The following is a 27,125-nucleotide window of genomic DNA, read 5'->3' on the forward strand; positions in this document are numbered from 1 at the left end:
CCAATTACAAAACTGAGAATGTCTCCATATATCCTAACTTAGTTATAAAAGATTATCACTTTTAACAGAATAAAGTTATTTGATCCTTAATAATGGGAATTTTAGTTCTATTACAAAATTGAATGATAAGTCACCTACCTCATGGCTGGACGAGCTTAAGAATTAGAGTAGATGGAGACATAATAAACATTTTTCCTTTTGAATTAGCATCTTGAACTGTTATAAGATAGGAGTAATGAACTCAAGAGTCATTTGAAAGATATATGTAGTGAAGAGATAAAAATGGGTGTTAAAAAAGGCTAAAAGGGAACATAAATATATGAAAAATAAGCCAACCATAAGATGTAGCCGCTTCTTATGAGAGTGGGAATGATATATGTTTGGAATAAGATCAAAATGCAAGAAAGTAGTCAAAAAAGCTGACAGGGTCTGTATTTTCACAGATTAAAAAGGCAATAAAAATATTTTACTAAAACAGAAGCTTAGGTTTGAAGGCCAAAAAGAGAATGAACAAAGGAGGCTGGATACTGAACTGGACTTGACTTCAGCAAAAGCAACGGCACAAAGACCAAGAAGAAAACCCAGAAAAAAATGGGCAAGAATAATAGACATGAGACCTATTTTTAAGTGACAGTGAAGAAAGGACAACTGGGAAAGAGGTGGAACCACATGATTCTCTCTAGCTTTCATATAAACTTGTATTGTTACTTTATACTATTTTTAGATAGATCTGAACCAGATGACTTTTACAGTAAAACATTTGCATCTCTGTTATATGCCTTAGGGACTACTAACAATAGTGGACAATTAGACTACTCCTCTGTTATAATATTGGGGGGGTGCAGAGAAAAAGATGTGGTCAGTGAAGCTGCACACTGGAAAGAAGAGGGTTTGAAGAAAGAGGTCTTGGAGGAATCAAAGGCCAAGTCAACTATAAAGATGATCTGAAGTGATGAAAGCATATGTCAAAAAAAACTGGTAAATATGTAGAAAGCAAGAATTCTGGAAGAGGCTACTATACTTATTTAGAAAATTCAGGAAATGCTGGAAAAATAAATGACTTTAAGGATTCAGAGAACAGAGGAATTGTGGATGAAGGATATCTGCTTTGAATAAGGAAACTGTAACTACTTTCTGTCTTATGACTATTGAGCCCTTTCTCCTGAGATGACAACAGCTGATTCAAAGAATCTACTTATTGCTTAGAAAACACAACTAAAATTATTTCAGAGAGGAACTCAACTGACATTTCTATTCTAATACACTCTGTTACTGGATTCAAAGGTTCATTTCAACTCATTAAGGACAAATAATAAGGACAATGTTTTAAAATTGCATAGTAATTTCTTAAGAAACTTATTGTTCTAAGTTTATTTTTTAACTGCAGCACTACAATATATAAAATAAAATATCAGGATGAGTTAACAAGGATGATAGAGAAAAACAAGAAAGCAGAATTCATTCCTGTTCTTTACTCCTGAAAATAAAGAAAAATTATTTCAGAAGGAAAAAATTGAAGATACATATAAGATTTACTGACCAACTACAGAGTTTAAAGGGCACTTTTAAAAGTGGATAGGAGAGTATCTTTTGGTCCCTCTTTTCAGGAAAAAAAAAAAAAAGTACACATTAATTAAAAAATTCTTCTTGTCATGCTGCATCCCAGTTTTTAAAGATTCCTAAAAACTGTTCAGCATCCCAAGCTATGCAATGGTAGCACTTCTGTAAAGTGTCCTCTGTGGACATTTAAAATGGAAACCAAGTACATTCCTACAAGGATTACTACAAGAAAATAAATTAATTTTGTAAAACTTAGATTCTGATTTAGTTAATAAATGGAAACACATGCAAACTGCTCATCAATTCCCTGCTCAGTTATGTCTAACATGTTTAATCTATCTGTTAAGTGTTTTCATTTCAATGACTATTTTTTTATTTCTAAAAGTTCTCCTGACTCTTAAAATCTGCTTGGTAATTTTGATAGCATCTTTCTTTCTCTTGCTTTAATTCCTTATTTGACGTCTTCAAATATATGTATGTTATATAGACTTATCCATAATTGTATTTATTGTAAAGTATTAGGCAAATAATTCTATTCTTTCTGGCTAGTGAAATTCATTCATGTCAGATTGTTTCATATATCTTATAAATCTTGATGGTTTATTTGTCTTTAAATGTACGTAGTTTATACCTTTTATCCTTGCATCTTTAATCCTACTGTAACTTTTCTCTGCTAAAATTTCCTCAGCAGACTGTTTCATGTTTTGTAAATCTTGAACATGAACTCAAGCAGGGCTTTACCTGAGAATCCTATGTTGTAGCTATGTCACTCCAATTCCTCACTTGGCTTCTGTTGGGAATTCCAAGGTATTACCAGCAGAGAACTCACTTCATCCTTACTCTCTTAAACATTACTTACTTGGCATGGAGATTCCTGGACTATACAAGTAGGGTAAATTTGGAGCCCTAATTTATGTGGAGCAACACCTATAGTTACAATTTCGTGGAGGAAACATTTTTCTCTTCTGACTCACAGCCCAGTTGGACATGCACATGGATCCCTATCATCTACCTGTGTTAGTGAGTAATCTACTTTTCAATGAAATTCTAGTACTTCACAGGTTGGTGTAAGAGGGGAAGGAGACACAGGACTCAGTTTTAACTCTCCAACTTGAAAGAGCCCAATACCTTATCTCCTGTCCCTGTATGGCTATTAAAATTCAAACCCCTTAATTACTGCAAGTAGTTACATATCCCAATCCCCACCAGGCTAGTAGAGGTCGAGCATTAGCTGGCTCGAGCTTTCTGCTCCAGTTTTTAGGTTCCTCTTCATTTTGAGCCTGCGCATCTCTCCAATATTCTTGCAATTTCAGCTGTTACACGTTAAAAAAAAAATGTGTTCTATTTTATTAAGTATCTCTGGATGTTTTGCACAAAGATTTTTAGCTAATGTAATCTGCCAGATGGCTAGCAAAGGAAGCTATCCCTATATCTCTCTTTATACTCTCCACATTTCTATAGAGACAAATGATCAAAATAGTGTAATATCTATGAGTAAAAACTGTAGAATGATAAAATACACGTATTAAGTACATTACTTTTCTGCAGGCTAAGAGAAAGCCCCTGGCTCTCATTTGCATTTTTAAGTTTCACTGTATCAAATGTCCTCAAAGACTAATAAGAAAATAGATGTTCAAAGCACTAAATAAACAAAATCACTGAAAAAGGTGCCAAAATAATAAAGTTAAAGTCTTTTATTAAAGATAATTTATACATTTTAAATTAAGAAAAGATGCCTTGATTATTCTTACCTCTGAATTAATAACTTTAATCAGGAAGAAAATGTGATATACTGTCTTGGTTAACAAAGAAAGTTGACGACATCTTTCTAGGTAGACTTGTACAGATGGTTCTACTCTTTGCTGTAATTTACTCCAAAAAAGAGTTAGTTCCCTAAAAAAAAAAAGTATAAAAAATAAGTTGGAGCAGTAATATAATAATCATAGACTATGTCAGTCCAGTAATTACATTTGAAATTAAAACTGGTTTTAGATTTCAATTCTACACGCAGAATTAGGCTTAAAAGCAAGAAAAGGGATCTCAATTTTCTAAGAACTCAGTAAAATTAGGACATAATTTATCATTTTATTAATAGTATTTTTCAATCTCAGAAAGGTACTACCTTTTACTGGGAAAGCACCCTACATTTAAACAAGTTATACGAATGGCAACTTTGAGCCACATCTGAACTTTAAGTAATAAGCAGCACAAAATATGTGTACATATATAAAATGCACCAATGGCATAATGGTTTTTAAAAAGCATTTAATTTTTATCTTCTAACTTAAATTTAAAATTGACCAACTTAATTGGTCAATTAAATTTAAAATTTCAAGTTGTTAGGTACATGTTAAGAATCAATGACACAGAACCCAGAAGTAGTTACTAACTATGCCACAGAAGTGAAACAACAACAGAAACTTTGAAAAATGAACTTTGAAATTTATTTCAAATGCAATTAAAATGTCTTTTTCATAGATAATAATCCTACTGAAGTGATGAATTTTTCTCCCTTTTACCTATCGTCCTATTTCTCTTCTGTCCTCCATGGTTAACTTCCACAAAAATCATCTTCCTTGCTTCAACTTTTTTTCACCAAGTATTCTCCTCAATACAGGCCTTCCTATTAGTTTTTCCTCAGTTTCCACTCCTAGGAACTGTGCTCTTTTCACCACCCACTTGAATAACTTGCTCATTTCTGGAATTTAACCTATATATTGAGGATTTCAAAATCTGTCTCTCCAGTCTTTACCACTTTCACCTCTCTAGTTCTTTACAAGACTTCTCCATTTTGATCTCTTCTGAAACCTGAAACTTAATATATGAAAAAGATGATTAACATTCTTTCCAGTTCACCATCTTTCTAATTTAAATGCATCATAATTATCACTATCAGCCTCTGCTTTTTACTGTCCTCAAGACTGTATCTTACACATTTCTTTCACATCCTATATCCACAAGGAAGCCCTCGTAACCTCCCAGCTAGACTATTCACTGGCTTTCTAGTTGATTTTTTTGTCTCAACTCAACTTCCTATATACTGCCACTCCCTCCCCGCAACTCTGCCCTCACTGTTCAGCTCCCAATCCATTCTCAACTGCTAATCTTAAACAGTGTTTCTTAAACATAAACTATTTTGCCCTCCTTCTACTTATGGACTTACAATAAGACTGCTTTGGATTTTCATATATAATTCAGATTTTGATACCTTTTTAAAACCAATATAATACGTTAACTTCTTAGTTATCATTGATACTTGTTATATAGAAAATCTACCTGTCCTTAATAGATACAAGTTATTTATTCTCCTTTCAGAATCTTTCTACTTGCCCTTTGTAATTAACCATTTCTATATTGCATATACAATTCTTCCTTCATAACAAAGCTCAACTGCTCAGAAAACCTTTATAATTATGCAATTTACCATTCTTTAATCACACAACCATTTATAGCTTGCCTATTATATCTATACTTGTTTGTATGCCACGTGTTACTTGGTAAATATTCTTAAATGTCAGAATGTTGTAAACTAAATTTTCTTTTGTGGCTCCATAATATCAACACAACACTGATGACTAATAATGCTGTTGACTAAATAAATGGTCGGTTTTATCTAGTACTAATATGAGACAGCTGATTTTAAAGTGTTTTGAATTAACTGAAGTCAACATGTCTGTTAGTTGGATCCCAAAGGATTATGTATTACAGGCTTTGCCCACTTTGAAATGTACTATGTAAAGAAATTTGCACTGAAGAATTAGTTAAGTAGAAAGATCACTCATAGAAAGGAAGTGAACTATATTTCTATACATAATGTGTATTTATATACAAAATGCCAGTTATGGTAGTTAAAAGAGTGCAATATGGAGAGGAAAAAAATACACATTGTATACATATCTAAAAAAGTTTTTATTGTGGTATTTGACAAAATAAACCTTTCTTTCATCCTCCAGTGTTAAAAAAATTTCCTGATCATAATTGATCATTAAGTGATCCTTACTGGTATATTAAAGAGTTGTATGGTCCTTAATAGAAAAAGTTTTTAAAGTTATAATATGAACTATTTGATAATCAGTTTGCAAAGCTTATATCTGATAATAAGCTTTTTGCCTTGATAAGACTTAAAAAAATACGTTCCTAAGCTATCTGAATTTTCACAAACTATTTTGTATTCTTCTGTTACAAACTTTTCTTTACAAAAGAAAATCAACTCACCAAGCACAGTACATTTCTCCTTGTTGGAGCTGACGTGACAAAAATGCAGTACATAAGACAAGAGCACTTTTTTCATCACCCTCAGATTCTAAGTTACAAATCATTTCTAGTGCATCTTTGCAATCAACTTCAGAAATCTACAGAAAAAGGATATAGAAATATGCCATAAAATAGTTTTGTATTAGGATATATAGTGACATGCTTTTAAAATTTTCATTAGCTATTTACAGATCATTTCATCAATAAAACCTCAATGACTCAAACATCATCAATTCATAATTCGTCTAAGACACAGTCTGTCTTCAAGCCAGAGAACTATTTTCAAGAACTTAACAAGCATGCATTTATATGTAAATAACTAATGTTAATTATAAGCACTCTCTACCCATTAAATCAGGTCTATGATACTAAAAAAGAAAAGCTGTAGTACTTATACACCACTCCCCTTCCCCCTAAATAATTTAAAAAGTACTGGAATCAGCAAAAAGACACATAAAGATCTACTGGATATAAACTAATAAAGAAAATGTCTATCATCTAAGGAGAAAAAAGTATAATATGAAACGTTTTATATAGCTATACCACTTTTAAATTAAGCTCACCTGAGTTTTCTAAAAATCTCCATTAGCTTTCTTTTTTTATAAAATTGTTTCATCTCAAAGCTTGTCAATAGTCATGCATGCATTAAGTATAACCTAGATGATGGCAACTTGCTTCATTTAATTATGCATTTATATCTATTGCTTATTTCTTTAAAAAATTCAAATTTACTACCTCATTACAATGATTTACTACATGAAATAAACAAAATTCACCTATAATTTCCACAAGCATTTGCTCTAAGACAGAATGTAAAAAACAGTGTATGATCACAAATCACTAGTGTTCCATGAAATAGAAAGATTCATTCCAACATGGTACAACTGACAAACGGCAAAAAGAATTGAAAACCAATATATCATCAGCACCCATGTACTACAGAAGTAACCATACCCTTCCTTGTTGATCTTCTATCTCTCCCTATCAATTTCTGAGTATAGAAAAGTGTGTGTGTATGTAAAATGTAATGTATTTAGGACTGAACAAGTGTCTAAATGGGGATGAGGGTAATCTTAAAATTGATCTTTGATAATGATAAAGGTTGCATGGGAATAGATCCAGAAGTTCCACTTTATACATTAAATTGGGCTAGAAAACACTAAGACAAAAGACTAAACTCTGAGTCTGTGTTTAACAACAGCAATTTCTTAAGGAAGTATGAAGTTAGTGGCAGAGCTAAGACTGAATCCTGTCTTGGAACTCCTTGGAGCAGTGCTCTTTCCACTACTCCTCTGTCAACCTCTTTCTTACAAATATTTATAAGTGACCCCATTTAAACAAATAAACAAAAAAGGCTGAACTATATATATATATATACACATATATATGTGTATGTATATATACACACACACACACATATTTATGCAATAAATATTTCCAAATATCTACAATATTAAATACATTGTCAGACATTATATATATATTACTATTTAATCACAACTTAGGTAGGTATTATCATTAACATTTTATGCATAATAAATGTAGGGGGAGGGGGTCAAAGAAATTGCCAATTTGCCCAAGTTACCACAGTTAAGTGATAGAACCACAAATCAAATTATGTCTGACATCAAAGATGTACTCTCTTTCCATTTTATCACAGTACCTTTTATTGAAGGTTGTATTAACTTTAAACAATTACCCTGGCACACCCATGGAGACAAATGTTAGGAAATCAATCTTTTTTTTTTTTTTTTTTTTACTTTTTCATAAGATGTTAACAGTAACAATAATTGCAGCTATTATTTATTTATTAATGTCAGCTTCTTCAGAAATAGCATTGCTAGTCAGCACATTAGCTTGCTTGGTAGATACTATTACTTCTTTTTAGAGATAAGGTTCAGAGTGGTAAAGTTACTTGTTCAAAGTCACAAGCTTAATTAGTGGCAAAGTCAAGATTTCAACTCAGGTCTAGCTTCAGTCTACGCACTTGTCAGAATTCCACAGGTACAAGCATATGAGGCCCTTTACTGCTAAGTATTGATTTTTACATGTTCAGGTTTAACAAAAATTCTATGTCTTGAAAATCTGATTTATTTTGATTCTGATTATTTCTTTTTGTTCTTCTAAAACCTAAACCTCTTAATGAATGATGCAAAATGTGTATATTATATATAAGAAAAGAAAATTTACTTTCTCAATGATAGTACCTACATTAGCTTACGCTTAATTAAAAATATATTTGTATGTATGTAATACAGCCTCTGTAGACTTATTCACATATATAATATGCTAACTGAAACAATTACTATATGTGATAACACAGAAAACCTCACTTTTTATAGGTATACTAAGGCAACAATTTTTATTGTGCACTTGATAGCCTTTATTTCCCTGATTTGCCACTAGATGGCCCTCTTGAAAAAAATGACACTAAAACACTAAAAGAGAACGAACGGCAGGGAAAATGAAACCATATTTAAACAAATAAATGGTTGAACTGAAATTGTGAAAGTGAAATAAAAGTCAAATATAGCCATCAGTGAACAATAATTATTTTTAAAATCCAAGGCAGCATAAGGTATGGATTACCAACATATTACCTATATAGGGATTATGTATATATTACATATCTATTATCCATTGCTTTGAAAAGCAAAAATACCAAAAAAATTAGAATACAAAAAAATTAGTTCCAAGAGATGGAAGGACATAATAATATTTACATATCCAAAGGAGACTGTATCTGTCTTGTTCACCTCTAAATTTCAAACTCTCAACACAATCCCTCGCACATAATTTCTTTGCAATAAGTTTCCAATACCTAATTTTTAACAAGCTAGCTGTTTATGTTAGAGTTATGTCTGCCTCTAGAGCCCAACAAACTCTGTATTTATGATATCAAAAAGCTTATGGATTTGGTAAACTCTGACATATTTGCCATGCAGAAGTAGCTTACAGTTAGGTTGCTTCCCCATAAAATTTGAAAGAAGTATTAATTCTAAACAGCCAGGAAGTACTAGAAGAATTTCTTGTCTCAACAGGGGATGTAAAAAATATGTAGCTTTAATAACAATTTAGGCCACTGTTTTCTAAAATTCAATCCAAAGAACTTCTATAAGGTATCATTAGTTGTTCTATTTCTTCTCTTCCGTCCATTCTTTCTTTGTTATGTGCATGTGGTTGGGGCATTCTGCTGATTTTTATGTTTTAATATGCTCTTTATGCCAGATATTAAAAAAATATAGAACACTTCATCAACATTTTATATATATTTACCAAGTTAACTTTTAAAATTGGCTCTAATAACATTTCAAGAATAGTCTTTTGCTTATCAAAATAAAATTGCTTTCCAATCAGAAAAGAACTTAAATGGTAAACCTGTCATACTGAGAAAACAAAATCAAATATAATGAGCTAAGATTTTTTTAATTCCCAGGCTATTGATTTAAAAGGCAAATAACCTCTAGTGTTTGGAAAGAAGGAATTTCATGTACTATTTATAGGAGCATAATTGACCTCTTTTTTGGATAGTATGGCTCTATTAATTTAAAATGTGTAGATTCTTTGATCCAGCAATTCCGCTTCTAGAAATTTACTCTACTGTACACCCCCAACAAAGAATGAAAGGATGTATGTACAAGCCAATAATTTAAATGTCCCCCAGTGGCTTAACAATATTACAAATACATAATATGAAATTATATGGCTATGAGAAAATGAGGTTGGTCTACATGGAATGATATGGAAAGATGTCTATAGTAAGAGGAGAAAAGTGATTAGCATCCAGGGTGTGTGTATGTATGTTTTGTGTGTGTGTGTATGTATATATATGTATACATATATATACAGAAAAATGTGAGAAAGGTTATACCTCAAATTTCAAACTCAATGATTACTTGAGGGAGTAATAAGTGAGGAAATGATGGCTAGAAAGAGACAAGATAGAGGATTTTACTTTTCAAACATCTATGTTAAAATTAACAACAAAACCAATAGAAATACTGGATCTAAAATAAAAACTGCTAACTCTGTTTCTATACCTATACAAGAATCCAGGCCAAAGCTCATTCCTTCCAGAGAAGCCAAATAAAAACACATTTCTCTCAGCAGCAACTCCTCTGACAGGGCTAGCTGCTATTTCTATTACATTAAAAGGGTCCTGGGAAATAGTTAATTCCTTCCCTTACTGGCTCACTTGGATAAGAATTTCCTTAAAAGAACCATAGATCCATGTTATGGTTGATTCTTCCCAATATCTATTTCCACCATATCCTAAGGAATTGGTTGAAAACTCAAATGCTTACAAGAACCAGAGGGGTAAAGTAAATGAAGTGAGTCATGTGAGAGAGGGAACATACTTCTGAAGGGGGCAATGTATTTGGGCAACTGGTCCCAAGTGACAACCTTCCCTTCTGGGCAAAATGATGAGAACTTACTTCACAAGGAACAATGAAAAAACAAACAAACAAACAAACAAACAAACAAACAAACCTTTCTACATTTATAATAGAAACATAAAAGAATAATCAAGCAATCTCTAAGCAAAAAGGGACTTTTAACAAGGAATGTGTAGACTTACACACATTCTGCCCTGTTCTACACTATGTAATCTACTTTTGTTTCTGGGGTAGAGAGACTAGTGAATTCTGCTTAAGAATACAGATTGTCTTAATTCTACTTGCTTAATGTGAGAAGGAAAAAAAATTATTTTATATGAGCTCAAAGCTACCCAGGGTCCTCATAGAGAATTTTCCTTAGGGTCTCCCAGAGCAGGCTGAGCTGCCGCTACTCAATTCTGACTAATTAAACCAAAAAGGAATTTACTTTACAGTCAGTATTACAAGAACTTTTTATTATTCAAGACTGTTAAAAATACAGATACTTTCTTGGAAATTATAAATTCACAGTCTTCAATTTCAAATAGGACTTCAAAACTAACTTAACAACCCTATGTTTAGATAGTCTCCTACTAGGAGGAAGGGATGCTTCCTTAGGGCGGCGGGGTGCTTATGCCTTACTTACCCTTAACTCCCCCAGTGCTTAAGCAGCACACATCATTCATTAAATTAAAACTGCTACAGGAAGGAAGGACATATAAAAAGACTTAAGGGCAGGGACTGAACTGATAATAAAAGCTTTAGTGGAACTGAAAAATATCTACAATGTAGCAGCACAATAACTAATTTACTTAAGGATTTTTAAAAAATGTTACACACATAGCAAAGATTATCTCAAGAATTACACATCTGCCAAATAACTTGTCTACATAGTTATTCTGAACTAATAAGAAAACTTTAATTTAATCTTCTAGTTTACTCTGATATGCTGCAATTAAAAAGCCAATTACCTGAGATAAAAGAGAAATAGTAAAGAAAAAGAAATCTATACATTAGCCAATGTCTAAACTAATGATCTATTTCCGAGGCTAGAACCCTTGGCTCTGCTCTATCCAGCCTAGAAATTGCCTGACATCACTTTTCCCAGTATCCTCATTATACTTGCCATACACACAGGCTTATTTCTAATCTTGGCCAAAGTCTATCATCTCCTCTTTCTATTTAAGAAAAATGGCACAATCACCATTATAATCATAACCTTTAACCTCATATGGACATTCAGCTTTCTGTCTGAGGCTATCCTCCTTCTGGACTCTGATTATAATTTCTATTCAGGTGATCAGGCATGCTCTGTTAATCTTGTTCTGTCTTACGTGTCAACTTTTTCATTTACATATCCTTAAGTCTGTCCCACAATCCTTTTGTTCTCCTTTATTGTTCTGGTGTTGAAGGATACTTATATTAGAGATACAAAACATCTGTACACATCATGTCCTCACACTACGGTCTAATGTATTACAGTTTTATCTAAACACATATTCTTTAAATACATATTCTCTATTTTTTGATCAACAGCATTTAATTCTCTTACAACTATCTTCAACTTCACTTTGGAATTATAAGTCCTCCAAAATACAAAATTCCCATTTGGATCATGATTCTACTCTCAGAATCCTGTAGCAAAAAACATACAAATACATGAATACTAATGCTTTACATCAAATTAGAAGCAAAAAAAAAAATCACATCACAAAGAAAATAAAGTTTTACATTAAATATGCAAATATAAAATTTATCTTTTTTTTTTTTTTAATACCTACAAGCACCTGGTATTCCTAGGTGGTTTCCCATTCAAGTACTAACCAGGCCCGACCCTGCTTAGCTTCCAAGATCATACGAGATCGGGCACATTCAGGGTGGCATGGCCATAGACAAAACTGATCTTTATATATACATACACACATACACATACACACACACACACACTCACACTCACACACACATACATACAGATACCTAGCTCTCGATAGCTATATCTATTTATGACTTCCCCTTAGAAATACTTTCTCTGATACACACACACACATAAGAAGAGAGATACAGTTTACATATATATTACATATATAAAACTTACTATATATGTAAAGCATATAAAAAACAGATAAAGTATTCCTAGGAGGAAATCATACACATTTTATAAAGTTACTTAAATTAGTCAGTTAAAAAGATCTGTAAGCACCTTAAAGTCAGGTAAAACTGAAGGCCCAAATGCTGACAAATATATCCTACTAAATTTTTAAGTCATAGCCATTTTTCCCATAATTCAGCCAAAGGAGCTAAAAGATTCAAATTATTTAAAATAGAAGCTAGATAAAATCACATTACATATAATTCTGAAAGCTGTTTAGAGTCACTACCCAAGAGCATATCAAACATTTAAGATTGACAACAATAGTCCTTCATTATCTAAGAGACAGGGAAGTGAAAGGCATTCTAATTTAATTAAAAAGTTTCTTCACTTTTAAAAATAATGGCTAACAAAAGAAAACATACTCACCTCTTCGATTAACTTTTCGTTTGGTGATGATGTACAAAGACACACAAGGTAAGTTTGCTTAAAACTACCTTTTGTACCAATTTCTGGATGGTCAGAACACAGTTTTGCTAGAGCAGTTGCTTGACTTAACTGATTTGTTTTGATTAGATGTTTAATTCTCATATCCAACAAGATGGGACCCTCAAAAGCTAAAAATTCATTCGCTTTAAAAAACAAGATATAACAGATTATTAACATTTGGTAATGATTCATTTGCAATAAAATACTTATAAGGAATATTTTTATATTTTTTTAAAAGCACAGGAACTAAACCGCTCCCGCCTCCCGCCTTTTTTTGCTGTTAGGCTATCACAAAATACTTGATCTTATAAGCAAAAGGAGATTATATAGCTAACTTTTCAAAGTTGTATTAAATATTTTTGCCCCTGAAAGTACCATTTAGAATGAGGTGAATTAACTTCCTGATGGTAATTTCACATTAAATTCTAATAGTCAATGTTATTAAAATTACACTAATTTTTCCCCCCATAGGATTTATTTTTGAATCCCAGGGGTTAGCATCCCTGTAGCAAGAATAAATCCCCACAGGATTTATTCTTGAATACCAAGGGTTAGCATCCCTGTAGCAAAAAACATACAAATACATGAATACATTTGCAGTGTTAGCGTATTACACACTTATATAGATAATCACAAAAGAATGTTTGGATACTCTAGAAGATGAGATTCAACTAATATTGTGTCTCAATACTAATAATATATTTTTCATTTTACAAAGGTAAAGTCTATCTTCCTTTAATAGGTGTTTTAGAACAAATTAAAATATACAGAAAAATAAAGGAGTGGGGGGAGCCTTCTGAAACTTCGGTGGGTTTGTGTTTTTTTTTTAAACATCGATCAATAAATCTCAATTTGCTTGTCTCATTTATGCGTAGTAAATTTCTCTTCTGTTCAAATATTTTAATTTTCTAGTACTTGTTTGATCAACTACAAATAAGAATTTCATTTTTATTTTTTGTGTAAGTGAAGAATTTAAATTTCAACGAGTATAAATTTAAATTTTTTTCTAAAGTTTTTTTTGTTTTTTTGTTTTGTTTTGTTTTGTTTTGTTTTTTAACCAGAATGAAAATCATGTTGAAAAATTTACTTGGTGATGGCTGGCCTGAAACCTTTGGAAGACTTTTCGTAATAAAAATTTAAATGCCCTATAAATAAAACACACAATTTCACTACTTGTGAACAGACTGGGACAAGTCTAGTATATAATTTGCACTCTAGAAGGTAAAGAATGAGAGATGTTTTCTGTTCTTTAAATATCTTTTGCTACCCTCTAGTATCTATAGTATGATCATCGCTCCTCAGTATTTAAATCATGAGCTTGTAAGTAATTTTAACACAAGATCCCAAATTTCATCCTTTTCTTGAAATCTAGACCTTTGCACCTGCTACTCTCTATTCTTTAAACTAAACCAAAAACTATAAAGACTGAACACAGATAAAGTTTATAAATGCAATAAACATTCTGGTGCCTCTGACGATATATCTTACACATACTTATCTTACATATTACTTTTCTTTCTTTAATATCACTTGATCCTATTAGGTCAATTATATTGCAAATATCTTTTTATAGTCAGTTCACTGTCAAAGCAAAATGTGTAAAAACTTTAAATTAAAACTTTAAGAAAAATAAAGTTAAAATAAAGTTATTCTGGCTATAAATAAGCCATAGACTTGAAAAAACAGCTTTAGCTTCCTAATACAATAATTCTCTCAAAAGAAAACTTTAACGATACAAAGTATGGGAATCATTTCAAAGACTCCTACAAAAAGTCATAATCAAATTCTGAAAATCATACAAAGAAATTATTTAAAGGTGGCAAGTATTTAATTAACAAAACATTTTACAGGAGAATCTTCTCAAATAGCACCATGTAACAGGAGAATCTTCTCAAATAGCACCATGTAAGTTAGAATGACAAATTGTGAAAATTATTTTTGTGCTAACTAGGTGTATAGGAGAATATATGTTAATATAAACTTAAAAAGCATAGTTGTTGCTGTTTTTAAAATGGGAAACCACTGCCATACTTAAGGCAAAACTGATTTCAGAGAAATACAAAATATTAAAGAAGAAGGGTTTATAGGTCATTTTGTCCAAGTCCATCATTTGGCAGATGAGTAAACTGAGGCTCACAGAAGGCGAGTAACTTCTTAGGTTCATAAAGCCAGTTAATGACAGAACCAGGACCAGAATAATGGAGTCTTTTGATTTCCAGCTTTCTACAATGGTGAGATGATAAAAAAAAAAATCTCATTTGACTATTGTGTCTACTAATTAGAATGACACTGTATAACAGTAAACAGCTGTGAAGGATTAGGTTTTAAAGGAAAAAAATTGTGTATTCTTAAACTTATGATTCAAATGGATCAAAAGCAGACTATGTTCTAATACTCAAGAAACTACTGAAAACCTGCTTCCCTCCTTCTATCCCCATCCTTTTTTCCTATTTCTCTTTCACTGCTTTCCTTTTTCCCATTTTTCTGTATCTTTCTCTATGTCTCTCCAATCCAGACCATGATTTTCCTTATAGATTTAATATCACATCAAAGACTACCTCTTTTAGAGCTTGCCAAACTTATGAAAAAAGTTCTAAAATCTTTGTCCTTCGGTAGCTAGTCACATCAAATTTTATTTCCTACCCTACTTTTCCCACTCCCATGCCCCCAAAATAAAAATAGCGTGAATTTTAGTTCTGTGTAGTTTTTAATATATTTTCTCTATACTTATGGACTTGAACAGAAAAGTAGGTTTTACTATATTCAAGCCTATCAAGAGAGCTGGATGACATAAAATGGCAAAGTAAACAAATGATATTCATCCAGTTCAATTAAGAAATAATGGCCTTCTTCCCATAAAATAACACATAATATTTTAAAGAAAATATTAGTTCCTACGTTAAAGATAATTAAATATATTATAATGAGTTGAATTTCTGTGATAAATTACATAAATGTTAATTGAACATTAGTACTATGCATCAAAACTTAGATTAGGTCCTGGATTGCCTCTAGAGTCGAGTCAACTTATTTACCGGGTATATATTTCCATGCCCAGATTCACACACAATTTCCTTTGCAGCATCTCTGACTAGCTGTTTCACAAGCATCTCAAACTCTGCATATAAAAATCTCTATACCATACTATGTAATCTCAATCCACTTAGTTGTGCTCAAGCCAGAAATCTAGGAGTTGGCCTTAAAAATGTTCTCTCCTGCCTCCTTCTCACCCAGACATCCAATCCATCACTTAATTCTGTCATTTCTAACTCCTAAAGACCCAATCCCATTCACTTTTCTCTATCTGTACTCCTATCACTTACCCCTTCTCCCAGCCCAAATCATTAATCAGACCACTTTGTTGCACTCTACTAGTCTTCTGCATCCACTCTTATTCTGCGTCATATCTCCACTTAGACCCTGGTATTGTGTTTTGTTTTTGTTTTTGTAAAGCAAAGACTTGACTGTCTTCTCTTAGTTTAAAATACTCCAGTGGATTTCCCTTTGCCTTCAAAGAGTCAATTCCAAAATTCTCCCTAGGGCCTCCATGAATCTGCATCACCAATCTCCTTTTTAAAAATATAATTTGTATTTTCTCTTAAAACCAATTCATAGCATTTGGGCAAGAAGAAAAGAAATAAAAGACATCGAAATTGGAAAGGAAGAAGTAAAACCATCTGCTTACAGATGATATGATCTCATATGTAGAAATCTCTGAAGATTCCACAAAAAAAATTAGAATAAACAAATTTAGCCAAGTTGTAGAATATAAAAAGCAAAATACAAAAATAAACTGCTTTTCTATATACTAACAATAAGCAATCTTAAAAGAAAATTAAGACAAAAGTTTCATTTATAATAGCAAGAAAAAGAATAAAATATTTAGGAATAAACCTAAACGAAAAGGTCAAAGACTTGTAACTAAAACCTATAGAACATTGCTAAAAGAAACTAAAGAAGACAGAACACATGGCAAGATCCCCATGTTCACAGATTAGAAGACTTAATATTTTTAAGATGTACAACTATCCAAAGCAATCTATAGATTCAAAATAATCCCTTTCAAAATTACGATGGCATTTTTTTTTTTGGAGATAGAATAAAGTTGGAGGTCTTACACTTAAAGCTACAGTAATTACAATAGTGTGGTATTAGCATAAAGAGACATATAGGCAATGCAAAAAAATAGAAAGCCCAGATACAAACCCTCATACATATGGTCAAAAGACTTGGACAAGAATACCAAGACCACTCAATGGGAAAAGGACAGTCTTTTCAACAAATGGTGCTGGGAAAACTGGATCCACATGCAAAAGAATAAAGTTACACCATTATTTTATGCCATATAAAAATTAATTCAAAATGTATTAAAGATCTAAATTTAAGACCCAATAAGTATTAAAGCCCTGGAAGAAAACAAAGGGAAAAAGCTTCAAGACACTGGACTTGGCAATGATTTATTAGATATGAAATCAAATATAGACAATAAAAACAAAAAATAGACAAATGGGAGTAAATCAAACTTAATTTCTGTGCATCAAAGAACAGAATCAAAAGAAAAGGCAATGTACAGAATGGAAGAAAATATTTGCAATTCATAATCTCATAAGGGGATTAAAATCCAGAATATATAAGGAACTCCTACAATTCAGCAATGATGGCAAAAATCAAATAATCCTACTAAAAAGTGAGCTAAGGACTTGAAAAGATATTTCCCCAACAATGCTATACAAATGACCAATAAGCATATAAAAAATATTCAACATCACTAATCATAAGAGAAATGCAAATTAAAACCACAATGAGGTATCACCTCACATCCATTAGAATGTCTACTATAAAAAAAGAAGTGACATGAGGAAGTGGAGAAACTGGAATCTTTGTAAACTGTTGATGGGACTGTAAATGGTGCAATCTCTAAGAAAAAGTCTGGAAGTTTCTCAAAAAATTAAAAATGGAACTACCAAATGATCCGGCACTCCCACTTCTGAGCACGTACGCAAAAGAAGTGAAAGGAAAGTCTTGAAGAGAGATTTGCTCTCCCAGATTCATGGCAGACTACTCACAACAGCCAAGACGTGGAAGCAATCCAAATGTCCATCAACAAATGACTGAATTAACAAAATGTGGTATGCAAAGAATGGAATATTATTCATCCTTTAAAAGGAAGGAAATCCTGTCACGTGCTACAACATGGATGATCCTTGAAGACATTATGCTAAGTTATGAAAAGGTAAATATGGTGTGATTCCACTTAAATGAGTATCTAAAAGTGGTCAAAGTCATATAAACAATGAGTAGAATGCTGGCTAACAAAGGGCTGAAGTGGAGAAGGGAAAAAGGGAGTTGTTTTGTTAGAGTTTTACTTCTACAAGATAAAAAAGTTCTGGAGATCTACTTCACACCAATATGAACTTAATACTACTGAACTGTACACTTAAAAATGATTAAATAGTATACTTTACATTATGTTTTTTACCACTGTAAAATAATTCATTAAAAAAAATCGATTCAGCATTTTTAGCCAAAAAAATTCAAATTCAGAAATTCAATAAAAACATAACACTTTAAGTTCTAGATCAGTGGTTAATTACCCCAGCCATACAATTACCTCAAATTTCTACCTGCAGCTGACAATCAGAGGCTCTAATGTACTTGGTCTTGAGGTAGGTCTCCAGTACTAGTATGTCTAAAAACTCTGCAAATAATTTAAGAACAGCCAGGATTGAAATAACTGCTCTTCTTGGTAAGTAAGTATAGCTCAGTGTCAAAATTACCAATAAGAGATAGTCTTAATCTTCACCTCACCTCTCACATATTAGAAGTAATAGAATTTTCACTTAAAGATTTCAGAATTTCTTAAACCATGTTGCTTTTTTTTTTTAAATCTGAAACTTTATAAGTGATTATGGTAAACTTTATGATAATAAATGATTTTTTGACATTATTGATATAAAACAGAATTTTTAAAGATTAAAAAAAAAATTCCATGTCATAGTTCAACCTAGTTAGTAAGCAACACTAAAATCTGTATGAAATAAGATTTAATTATTAGTCATTAATTAAAGTCTGATATAGTTATCCATATAACATTATAAAATACACTCATTAAGAAAGAAATAACGTATTTTTCTAAGATGTTTCAATAAGCCAGTGTTTTAAAATCATTTTTAGTAATGAAAATTTTTGGGTCACTGTATTTATAATTAATTATATAATAGGGGAGTATAACATTAATACAAAATAAATACAACATATGTCATCAGCCTGACATGGGACAGTGAACACTTTTATAAGTTTACTGCAGTTAAGTTCTAGCAGCTTAATTCTATACAGAGTCACTGATGTCAAGGATAAGGGTTATATGCAAGTAAAAGCAATCTAATTTAGCAGTGATTTTTTAAAAAAATCTAAAACGTTCCATTTGTTTATTTTTTTTATAACAAGACAAGGTCAGTTAAGGGCAAAGGAGAGACAAAGAAAGAAAAAGACAACCAAAGAGAAGTTAGGAAAATTGTATTTCTAGGAGTACTTAATATGCAAACTATAAGGTGCTCTTTTAATGACTTCATGTAAGAAATGTCCTAACACACAAAAAAAAGTCAATGGATTTAAGTCTAGGTCTCAAAGTCACTCCTTTGGCATTCGCTATACAGACAGGTACATACAAATACACACATGAAAAATATACCAAAAAGTATCTAAGAATGAAAGAACTAGAGATTTACTATCAGAAAGCAAATGCAGTTGTTCATGTAATAATCAGATCCAGCCTTGCCCTATTTACCTGGAAAGCATTAGTTATCACTTGCTTTCTCCTCCCATCTCTTCTCTCTTTAAGATAATATTACATTTTATGTATGGTAATATCTGGTAAACCAGGCAGCAATTTTTCCATGTTCACATTAAAATGCAAAGTTTATAATGAAAAAAAAAAAAAAAAAGACTTATTTTCTCATAAAATTCAGAAAGATTTATAAGCCTTATGGAAAGCTTAAGCTTTAGAAATTTCCTTTGAAAACCAAGGGGTTCATTAAAAACAAAAAACCAAAACAAACTGCAGGGCTTTAAGATTCAAGAAAAGACTGGCAAGCTGATAAAAATATTTATGCAACTGAAAATTATCCCAGTATAAAGTAGAAGAAAAAGGGCCAAAGGAATTCACTGTGACTGTAATAGAAAGCTCTCTCTGAGTTGAGATTTTCAAATGACATGTATAAAAGAAGGGAAAGCAGGCTTAGGACCAAGGATATATCATGAGTGTAAGAGACTTGATACTAACCTATATAAAATGTTATTAAAGCTAAGACCCAAGATGACCCCTAGCTCACCTAAAATGCTGAGAACAATCAAAGTGGTAGAGGTACGGAGCTTCTTGAGAAAGGCCTGCTACTTGGGTTTGATTATGTATTATGATGACAGAGAAAAGAAGAAGAATTCTTCTATTCTTATGGTGGTTCTGATAATAAGCTTTAGATTTAAAGCGTAGAACAGCAATGAAGCAAATGGAAATAGGTGGAAAAATGTAATTTTCAAAATGGGGCTGAAGATACCTTTTGTAAAACTGTAAACTAGAGGAACAGATATAATCCTGAATATAATCCTGAGCAAGAATCTCAAAATTAATTATATTAAAAACATGGCTCATGATGATTCAGAAAAAGTGACTTTAAGAGCCAAGAGAGATTCACTAAACATAAATTAGGTTACACTATTCACACAAGTTATCTCAAAATGTATCACAGACTCAAATGTAAAATTCAAAACTATAAAACTTGCAGGAGAAAAATCTACATGATCTTAAGTTTGGTAATTAGTTTTTAGATAAAATGCCAAAAGCATGATCCATGATAGAAAAAACTGGTAAGCTGGACTTCATTAAAATTTAAAACTTCTGCTCTGTTAAAGGCGTTATTAAGAAAAAGGACAAGCCACAGAGTGAAAGAACATATTTGCAAAACTCCTATCTGATAAAGTACTTGTATCCAAAATGCACAAAGAACTGTTAAAATTCAATAGTAAGAAGACAAACAAACCAATTTAAAAATAGGCCAAAAAGTCTAAACAGATGCCTCACCAAAGATAGATGAAAAATATGCATATGAGAAATGTTCAATATCATTTGTCATTATAGAAATACAAATTAAAACAATGTGATATCACTGCACACCTATTAGAATGACTAAAATCCCCAAAATAGACAATATCAATTGCTAGTGATGCTCTAGGATAACATTGCTGATAAGAATGCGCAATGGTACAGCCACTTTAGAATACAGTTTGGCGGTTTCTTACAAAACAAAACAGTCTTACCATATGATCTAGCAATTGTATTCCTAGGTATTTACCTAACTGATGTGAAGACTTATGTTCACACAAAAACTTGCATGTAAATATGGTAGCTTTATTCATAAACACCAAAAACTGGTAGCAAACAAGATGTCCCTTCCTAGGTGAATGGATAAAACTGTGGTACATTCATACAATGGAATATTATTCAGCAATAAAAAGGAATGAGTTATTAAGCCAAAGATACATGATGAATATTAAATGCATATTGCTAAGTGAAAGAAGCTAGACCAAAAAGGCTATAATTACAACCTTAAAAAGGCCAAAGATGGTAAACAGGTCAGGAGCTTCTAGGAGAGGGTTGAGTCGGTGAAAATACAGTTGACTTTTTTGGGCAGTGAAACTATTCTGTATATACTGTAATGGTGGATATATTACACTATGCATTTGTTAAAACCCATAGAACCTGATAGCACAAAGAGGGAATCTTAAGGAATGGAAATTTAAAACAAATTATTTAGGAGGCTGGGGGAGCCCAGTATGGAATGCAAAATATGGCAAAATAATATAACTGTATTACAAATGTTATGAAAGAACTTCACTGAAATAAGTGGGGAAATAAGGTGCTCACCTAACGTATCATACTAATGCAAGATATTAATAGAAGGGAAACTGGCTGTATACATTTTCTATACATCTAAACTATTCTAAATGAAAAAGTTCATTTAAAAAATAATAAATTAGGTCAGATTAACCTTAATACTAAGCAATCTGACTTAACAGAACTCTAGCTAAATACTGGTTATAGTCTTTCATCAAATCCTTATAGACAAAACAGAGAACCATGGACTGGAGAGAAGGAAAAATAGGTGTGTTTGAAAAAACAATCATAATCAAAGGGTACTGACTAAGGATTAAAGGCAAGCAGGAAGATTTCTATAAATATCCTAGGGACTAGCTTTCTGGGCACAGTCTTTTAATGATCATATCAAGGACCTGGATGCCAACAGAGTGTATGCTAATTAGAGGACACTGGGAAAGATAAAAATCTTGAGCAACAAAACCAAGATTTAAAAAGATTTTGAGAATTTACAGAGATAGAATGGATCTTATTAAAGAGTGAAATTAAAGAGGAAAAAAAGGTAATACCTTATGTGCCAAAAGACAAAGTACAATAATGTAATTTAATAGCATTTATTAAAAAAAAAAAAATTGTGGTTTTAGTAACCTCATTGAGTTGTGAGAAATATATGGCTACCCAAAAAGACGATGGCATCTTAAGTCACACTAACTTAAATATAAATTGTTAGGATGAAGGAGAGAGAGTACCAATCACGTCAAAGCTTGCCAGACCATATTTAGGGTACACATTAAGTCCTGAGAATCACAAATTAAAGAGAACAACAATGAACAAAATGCGCTCAAAAATTAGAAATGATTGTAGATTTAAAATCATGTCACATCAAGAAGGCTTTTAGTCCACAGAAGAAAAGATGACTAAGTGTCGACATGATGGTGATCTTTAAATATCTCACCTGCTATGCTGTGAAAGAGGGAATTATACTTTGGTATGGCTTTAGGGGGTAGCACTAGATCCAAAAGATGGGAACTCTAAGAATGTAGTTTTCACAATTTTCACAATGAAGATTTTCTAAAAGAAGGCTAAGAATGGACTAAACTACAGTTACTCTACTTTAGAAATATTCAAGCAAAGGCTGATTTATTTATTAGTGATGTTTCAGAAGGGAATTAAAATTGAGTAAAAAACAAATGAACATTCAGTACCTTTCCAATCTTGAGATTATCACTAAAGAAGGGCACAAGTAACATGTAAGCCTAAAGTTCCTGTGATAGTCAAAGGCCATCTACTTGAATTACGTTGGTTTAATTATTAGAGTTATCTTATTCTAGGATGCTAACACCTTAAAAGTTAAACTAGCATTTTTAATTTTGAGTCCTGCCCACCCTCAATCCCCCAAAATCAAAGAGCATTTCTTGGGTTAGCTGGGTTTTAGTAGGTCCAAAATTAGTCAATTAAAAAAATAAAAAGGAAGAAAGAAAATAATTCAGGATTAAGTAGACTATCTACTGTTGAAATACTACATCAAACCTTAAAGGCCCCACTATAAATGAACTAATGAGCACAGCCTATTGAGGTGTACTCATTATTTTCTGAGCTCTAGCTCTTTTCTTCAAACTTGCTGTAGGTTAGATTAAGTTAAACCAAAGGGCTAGATATATAGTATAAAAAGCTAAAAGTTCCCCATCCTTTTGAATCATCTTTAAATTTGAAAATGTAAATAAGTTAGTATGTATGTGTAAATGTTAACTCCTTCAACTTTTTCAAAGGAGGAAATGAACATACATTTCTAGTTTGTGTGATTAACATAAAATAACTTCCATCAAAGAAGCATTCTAACAGAGAACCAAGTAAAGATTGTAGCTGCAAAATCCCTTAATCATATAACATCTCTCTGGTTGCTTCATGAGTTGTATTAAAGTCATTTGCTATTATAGAAACTCTTCTTAGTTGCACAGTCCTAACTATTCCAGAGGCTATGTCAGGCAAAGACGAAAAAATAAAACAACATATGGACGGGGAGAGACATTTGTTAACAGTGACAATGTCAGGCACATTTAAACAAGTAAAGAAATTGAGAATATTTTTTTTTTAAATAAATTTTAAATCTGCTCAGACACTAGTTCATTTTCCCATTTTAGCATAATGTATGAGTTTGGCAAAACCACTCTTCAGAAATTGACAAGAGAAAAAAGGAGTTACTTCTTTATTTAAGCTAGGCACAATTTTATTTTATTAGGTTAGGTGCAACGAGGCATATTACTGAAAGGAGAGAGGATGAGGATTTATCTGACTTCAATTCCTGGCTCTGCCACACATCACTGGAAATATGATATAGACAGGACAACTAATCTTTCTGAGCCTCCATTTTCTGATCTGTAAAATAGGGATAATAAAGAGCCTATATTTCTCATAGGATCATTGTGAAGCTTCAATGAAACCATGCATGTAAAAGTACATTTCAAACTGTTAAGAATTGTATAATGTACTTGATATTATTAATATATTACATCCAATATTTCTAAAAGCTGAGAACATCAGCAAGTATAATTTGGTTATAGGAATAAAAACATGGTATTAATATAATGGGAATAAAACTAATATGTCAAAGGCAAAAACCCTAAGATTTTCTACTTTTAAATGTTCTTATTATTTTAAATAATGAGGGTCTATTCTCCATTCCTCTAAGGTCCTGAAAACACTGTAGCTAATTTGTGGATATCTACAAAGGAAGGGGTACTAAAAATAAACTACTTCTGAAAACTAAGAAAAGAGATAACATTGCTAAGAACTATCGGGAAAGCATGGAGAAATAGTAAGAGGGGGATGTCAGGTAAGAACAATCAGCCAGAAGAGAAGTTTGGAGATTGGCTGGGAAGCCTTTTGGTAAATATCAAAGTGCCAGAAAAGCTCACAAGCAATGGGCTTAACACTCCCTTCTCAGAGCCTTCATAATTTACTATCATATAGCAAAATACCTAGAGTTTGCCATTAATCAACAGGAAAAGCAGCAATAAACTATTAAAGCAGATCAGTTACTCCTCTAGTTAAACACTTCAGGAAAAGTTAAGGTGAAAGCTTTCCAAAACAATCTCAAGAAAAGTACCAAAAACAACTGTGTTCCTCTTTGTGGTATGTAAAATTTTTGAACTCTGGACAATTGAGTGTTATACATATTAGTAATCTGGCCATCTAATTCCAATAAGATACCAGCAGTTTGAGTTTAACTGGGATTTTACTGCCTGAAATCATACAATAACAACAAAGCAGGATAAAATAAGACTGAGCAATTAGCTGTTTGAGAAAGAGTACTAATCTTAGAGACAGAAGACTTGAGAGTTTTAGCATTAATTACTTATTCTATTTTGAGGAAAATCATTTAACTACCCTATTTCTGCTTTTCCATCTGTTAAATAAGTTAGTTATTAAATACAAGCCAGATTGCCACCTGTCCGGATGTTACAGAGGGAATTCCTCCGTTAAAGAGATGTTGGGAAAAAATTTTTAGTTTCTGTTAATGCTAAGACTGTAAAATCCTATATATACATCTTCCCCCAAATAAAGGTGAAGGGCTTCAAGCACCTCAGATAAAATGGTCCTTCTTTGGGATATCCTGGGATGAATTATATCAAAACAATTTTAAGTACTTATTTTTTCTAGTCTAATGATTTTCTCTCTCTCTCTCTCTCTCTCTCTCTCTCTAGAAAATTTACCTTTATCCTTATCCAATGGTTCCTGGGAAAGAATAGTGCACAGTACCGGGTTTTTCCACACCCCAGTCTCTTGAGCTAGAGTAGCTAAAAAATGCAATTCACAGCTGCCATTCTCCATCAGCTTTTCATGAGCTACCTATAAATATTAAATAAACATCCAAAGAATTACAACAGATTTTGAAAAGCAAGCTTATCAGGCTTTAAATATAATACTAAACTTTTGAAAAATTAGACTTTTATCTTAAAATTTTCACATATTACAAAGTGAATTCCTTTACTTTTGATTTTTAAAGTCAAATCTCAATAAGGATTATATCAATTATAAATTTTAAATACATACAATATATTTTTATAAATAAGTCCATATTATTTTTCCCCCAAATCGAAACCAAAACCAGTTATTTCTCAAAAATGCTATCAGAATATCTATAGCATAAAAGAGTTTATACATTTTACATCCTCTGTGATAGTAAAAAAATTTCCCCACCAACTTCTACCATTAATAAATGACATTTACATCAAGGCCTAAGTGACAACTTACACATATTCCAATAAAAGAGACTTGTGAAAAGAAAACAACTAAAGGCATGATTTTTCATTTATTCATTATATATCCTTGGCAAATCCTATTAAAGCTGACACTGAACCTTGCTTATTAGTTTTTTCCAACTGTTCATGCAATTGGCATATTCTTCAGGCCAGAAAAGACCAATAGTTTTTATTCAATTAAGAAAATGTTTAATGAGAACGTTTATGGGCAAAGTAGTAGTTCCTGCAATTTATAGAGCTTATTCTCTAGTGGGGTGAAGAAATGTTTAAACAGTTAACACAGGCAAAAATGAAACAAATGCTGTTAAGCAGATAAAAAATAAACCAGAGGAAGCTCTAAAATAAAGAGCCAAGTGTCATGGAAACTCTTAAATCTTCATGCTATATTTATACAAATGTCTATTCTTCAAAACTATAACAACTTTCTTACTGCAACAAGTTCAAATGCTTTCAGAAATTTTCTTTGAGCAACTGCTGAAAGCTACCACAGAAGAATTTAAAGAGTTATTTCCTTCTCGTTAACTCATATAAAAAAGTGTCAACTAGTGCTATTGTTTCAAAAAGTTTAAAAGTTTTTCTTATGTTGACAAAAAATATACGAATTCAGTATTATAATTAAACAACATAATGCTGTGGTAGAGTTTGTTGTCTGAATGCCAAACAGTGAGAAGTTCTGAATTATTTACCTAAAAATAAATACTTGCTGGGGAAAAAATCTAAGGTACAAGTGACTGCTACACTAAAGAAACTGCATGATCAAATAGTTGCAATATGACAAACAGGACAAGACACCTTCATTTCAACAAACAGTTATTAAGTATCTACTATGTGTAAGACATAATAGAATCCTACAGTATTAAGATATGAATCTTAACTTCAAGAATTCTCCACTTGATGTAGATTTTAATGTTTAATATTAAATAGGAAAGTTGATTTCTCTGCCTAACTCCAGTTTATTTTACGTGCTTCTAAAATTTGAGACTAATCCTCTTTAATATATCTCCTACAGAAAAACATAAGGCCAAAAGGTATTTTAAGAACTCTGGCTAGAATAAGAAAACTATACTTTTTGAAACTAGCTAGCAGGAACACTCTTTTTAACCAATTAATCAAAATTTACTTGAAGCTATAATACATCTAGCACAATCTAGTGCTTGAAACAAAATTTAACCTTCTCAAAAATGCTCCAAAATAACTGTGAAATTGTGTAGTACTCATATAAATAG

General features: G+C 31.8%; 1 protein-coding gene and 1 pseudogene across 3 annotated transcripts in view; both read right to left on the minus strand.

The window, feature by feature from the left end:
* The window catches only part of ZNF292 (zinc finger protein 292), a 79,844-nt gene that overhangs the window by 9,525 nt on the left and 43,194 nt on the right, over window positions 1-27,125 (minus strand). The window contains exons 1-4 of one of the 3 annotated variants that reach the window (XM_025042532.1): window positions 18,380-18,401; window positions 12,709-12,911; window positions 5,776-5,912; window positions 3,312-3,453 (exon numbers count right to left, since the gene is read on the minus strand). In XM_025042532.1, coding sequence (XP_024898300.1) covers window positions 3,312-3,453; window positions 5,776-5,912; window positions 12,709-12,870 — 441 coding nt within the window. In that variant the 5' untranslated portion in view covers window positions 12,871-12,911; window positions 18,380-18,401. Of the gene's footprint in view, window positions 1-3,311; window positions 3,454-5,775; window positions 5,913-12,708; window positions 12,912-18,379; window positions 18,402-25,350; window positions 25,487-27,125 lie in introns of those variants that run through there. The other 2 variants (XM_006926331.3, XM_025042531.1) reach the window with 2 other exon arrangements.
* LOC112474763 lies at window positions 11,965-12,084 on the minus strand (annotated as a pseudogene).

This window comes from Pteropus alecto, unplaced genomic scaffold (assembly GCF_000325575.1).
Source record: "Pteropus alecto unplaced genomic scaffold, ASM32557v1 scaffold7, whole genome shotgun sequence".
Classification (NCBI taxonomy): domain Eukaryota; kingdom Metazoa; phylum Chordata; class Mammalia; order Chiroptera; family Pteropodidae; genus Pteropus; species Pteropus alecto.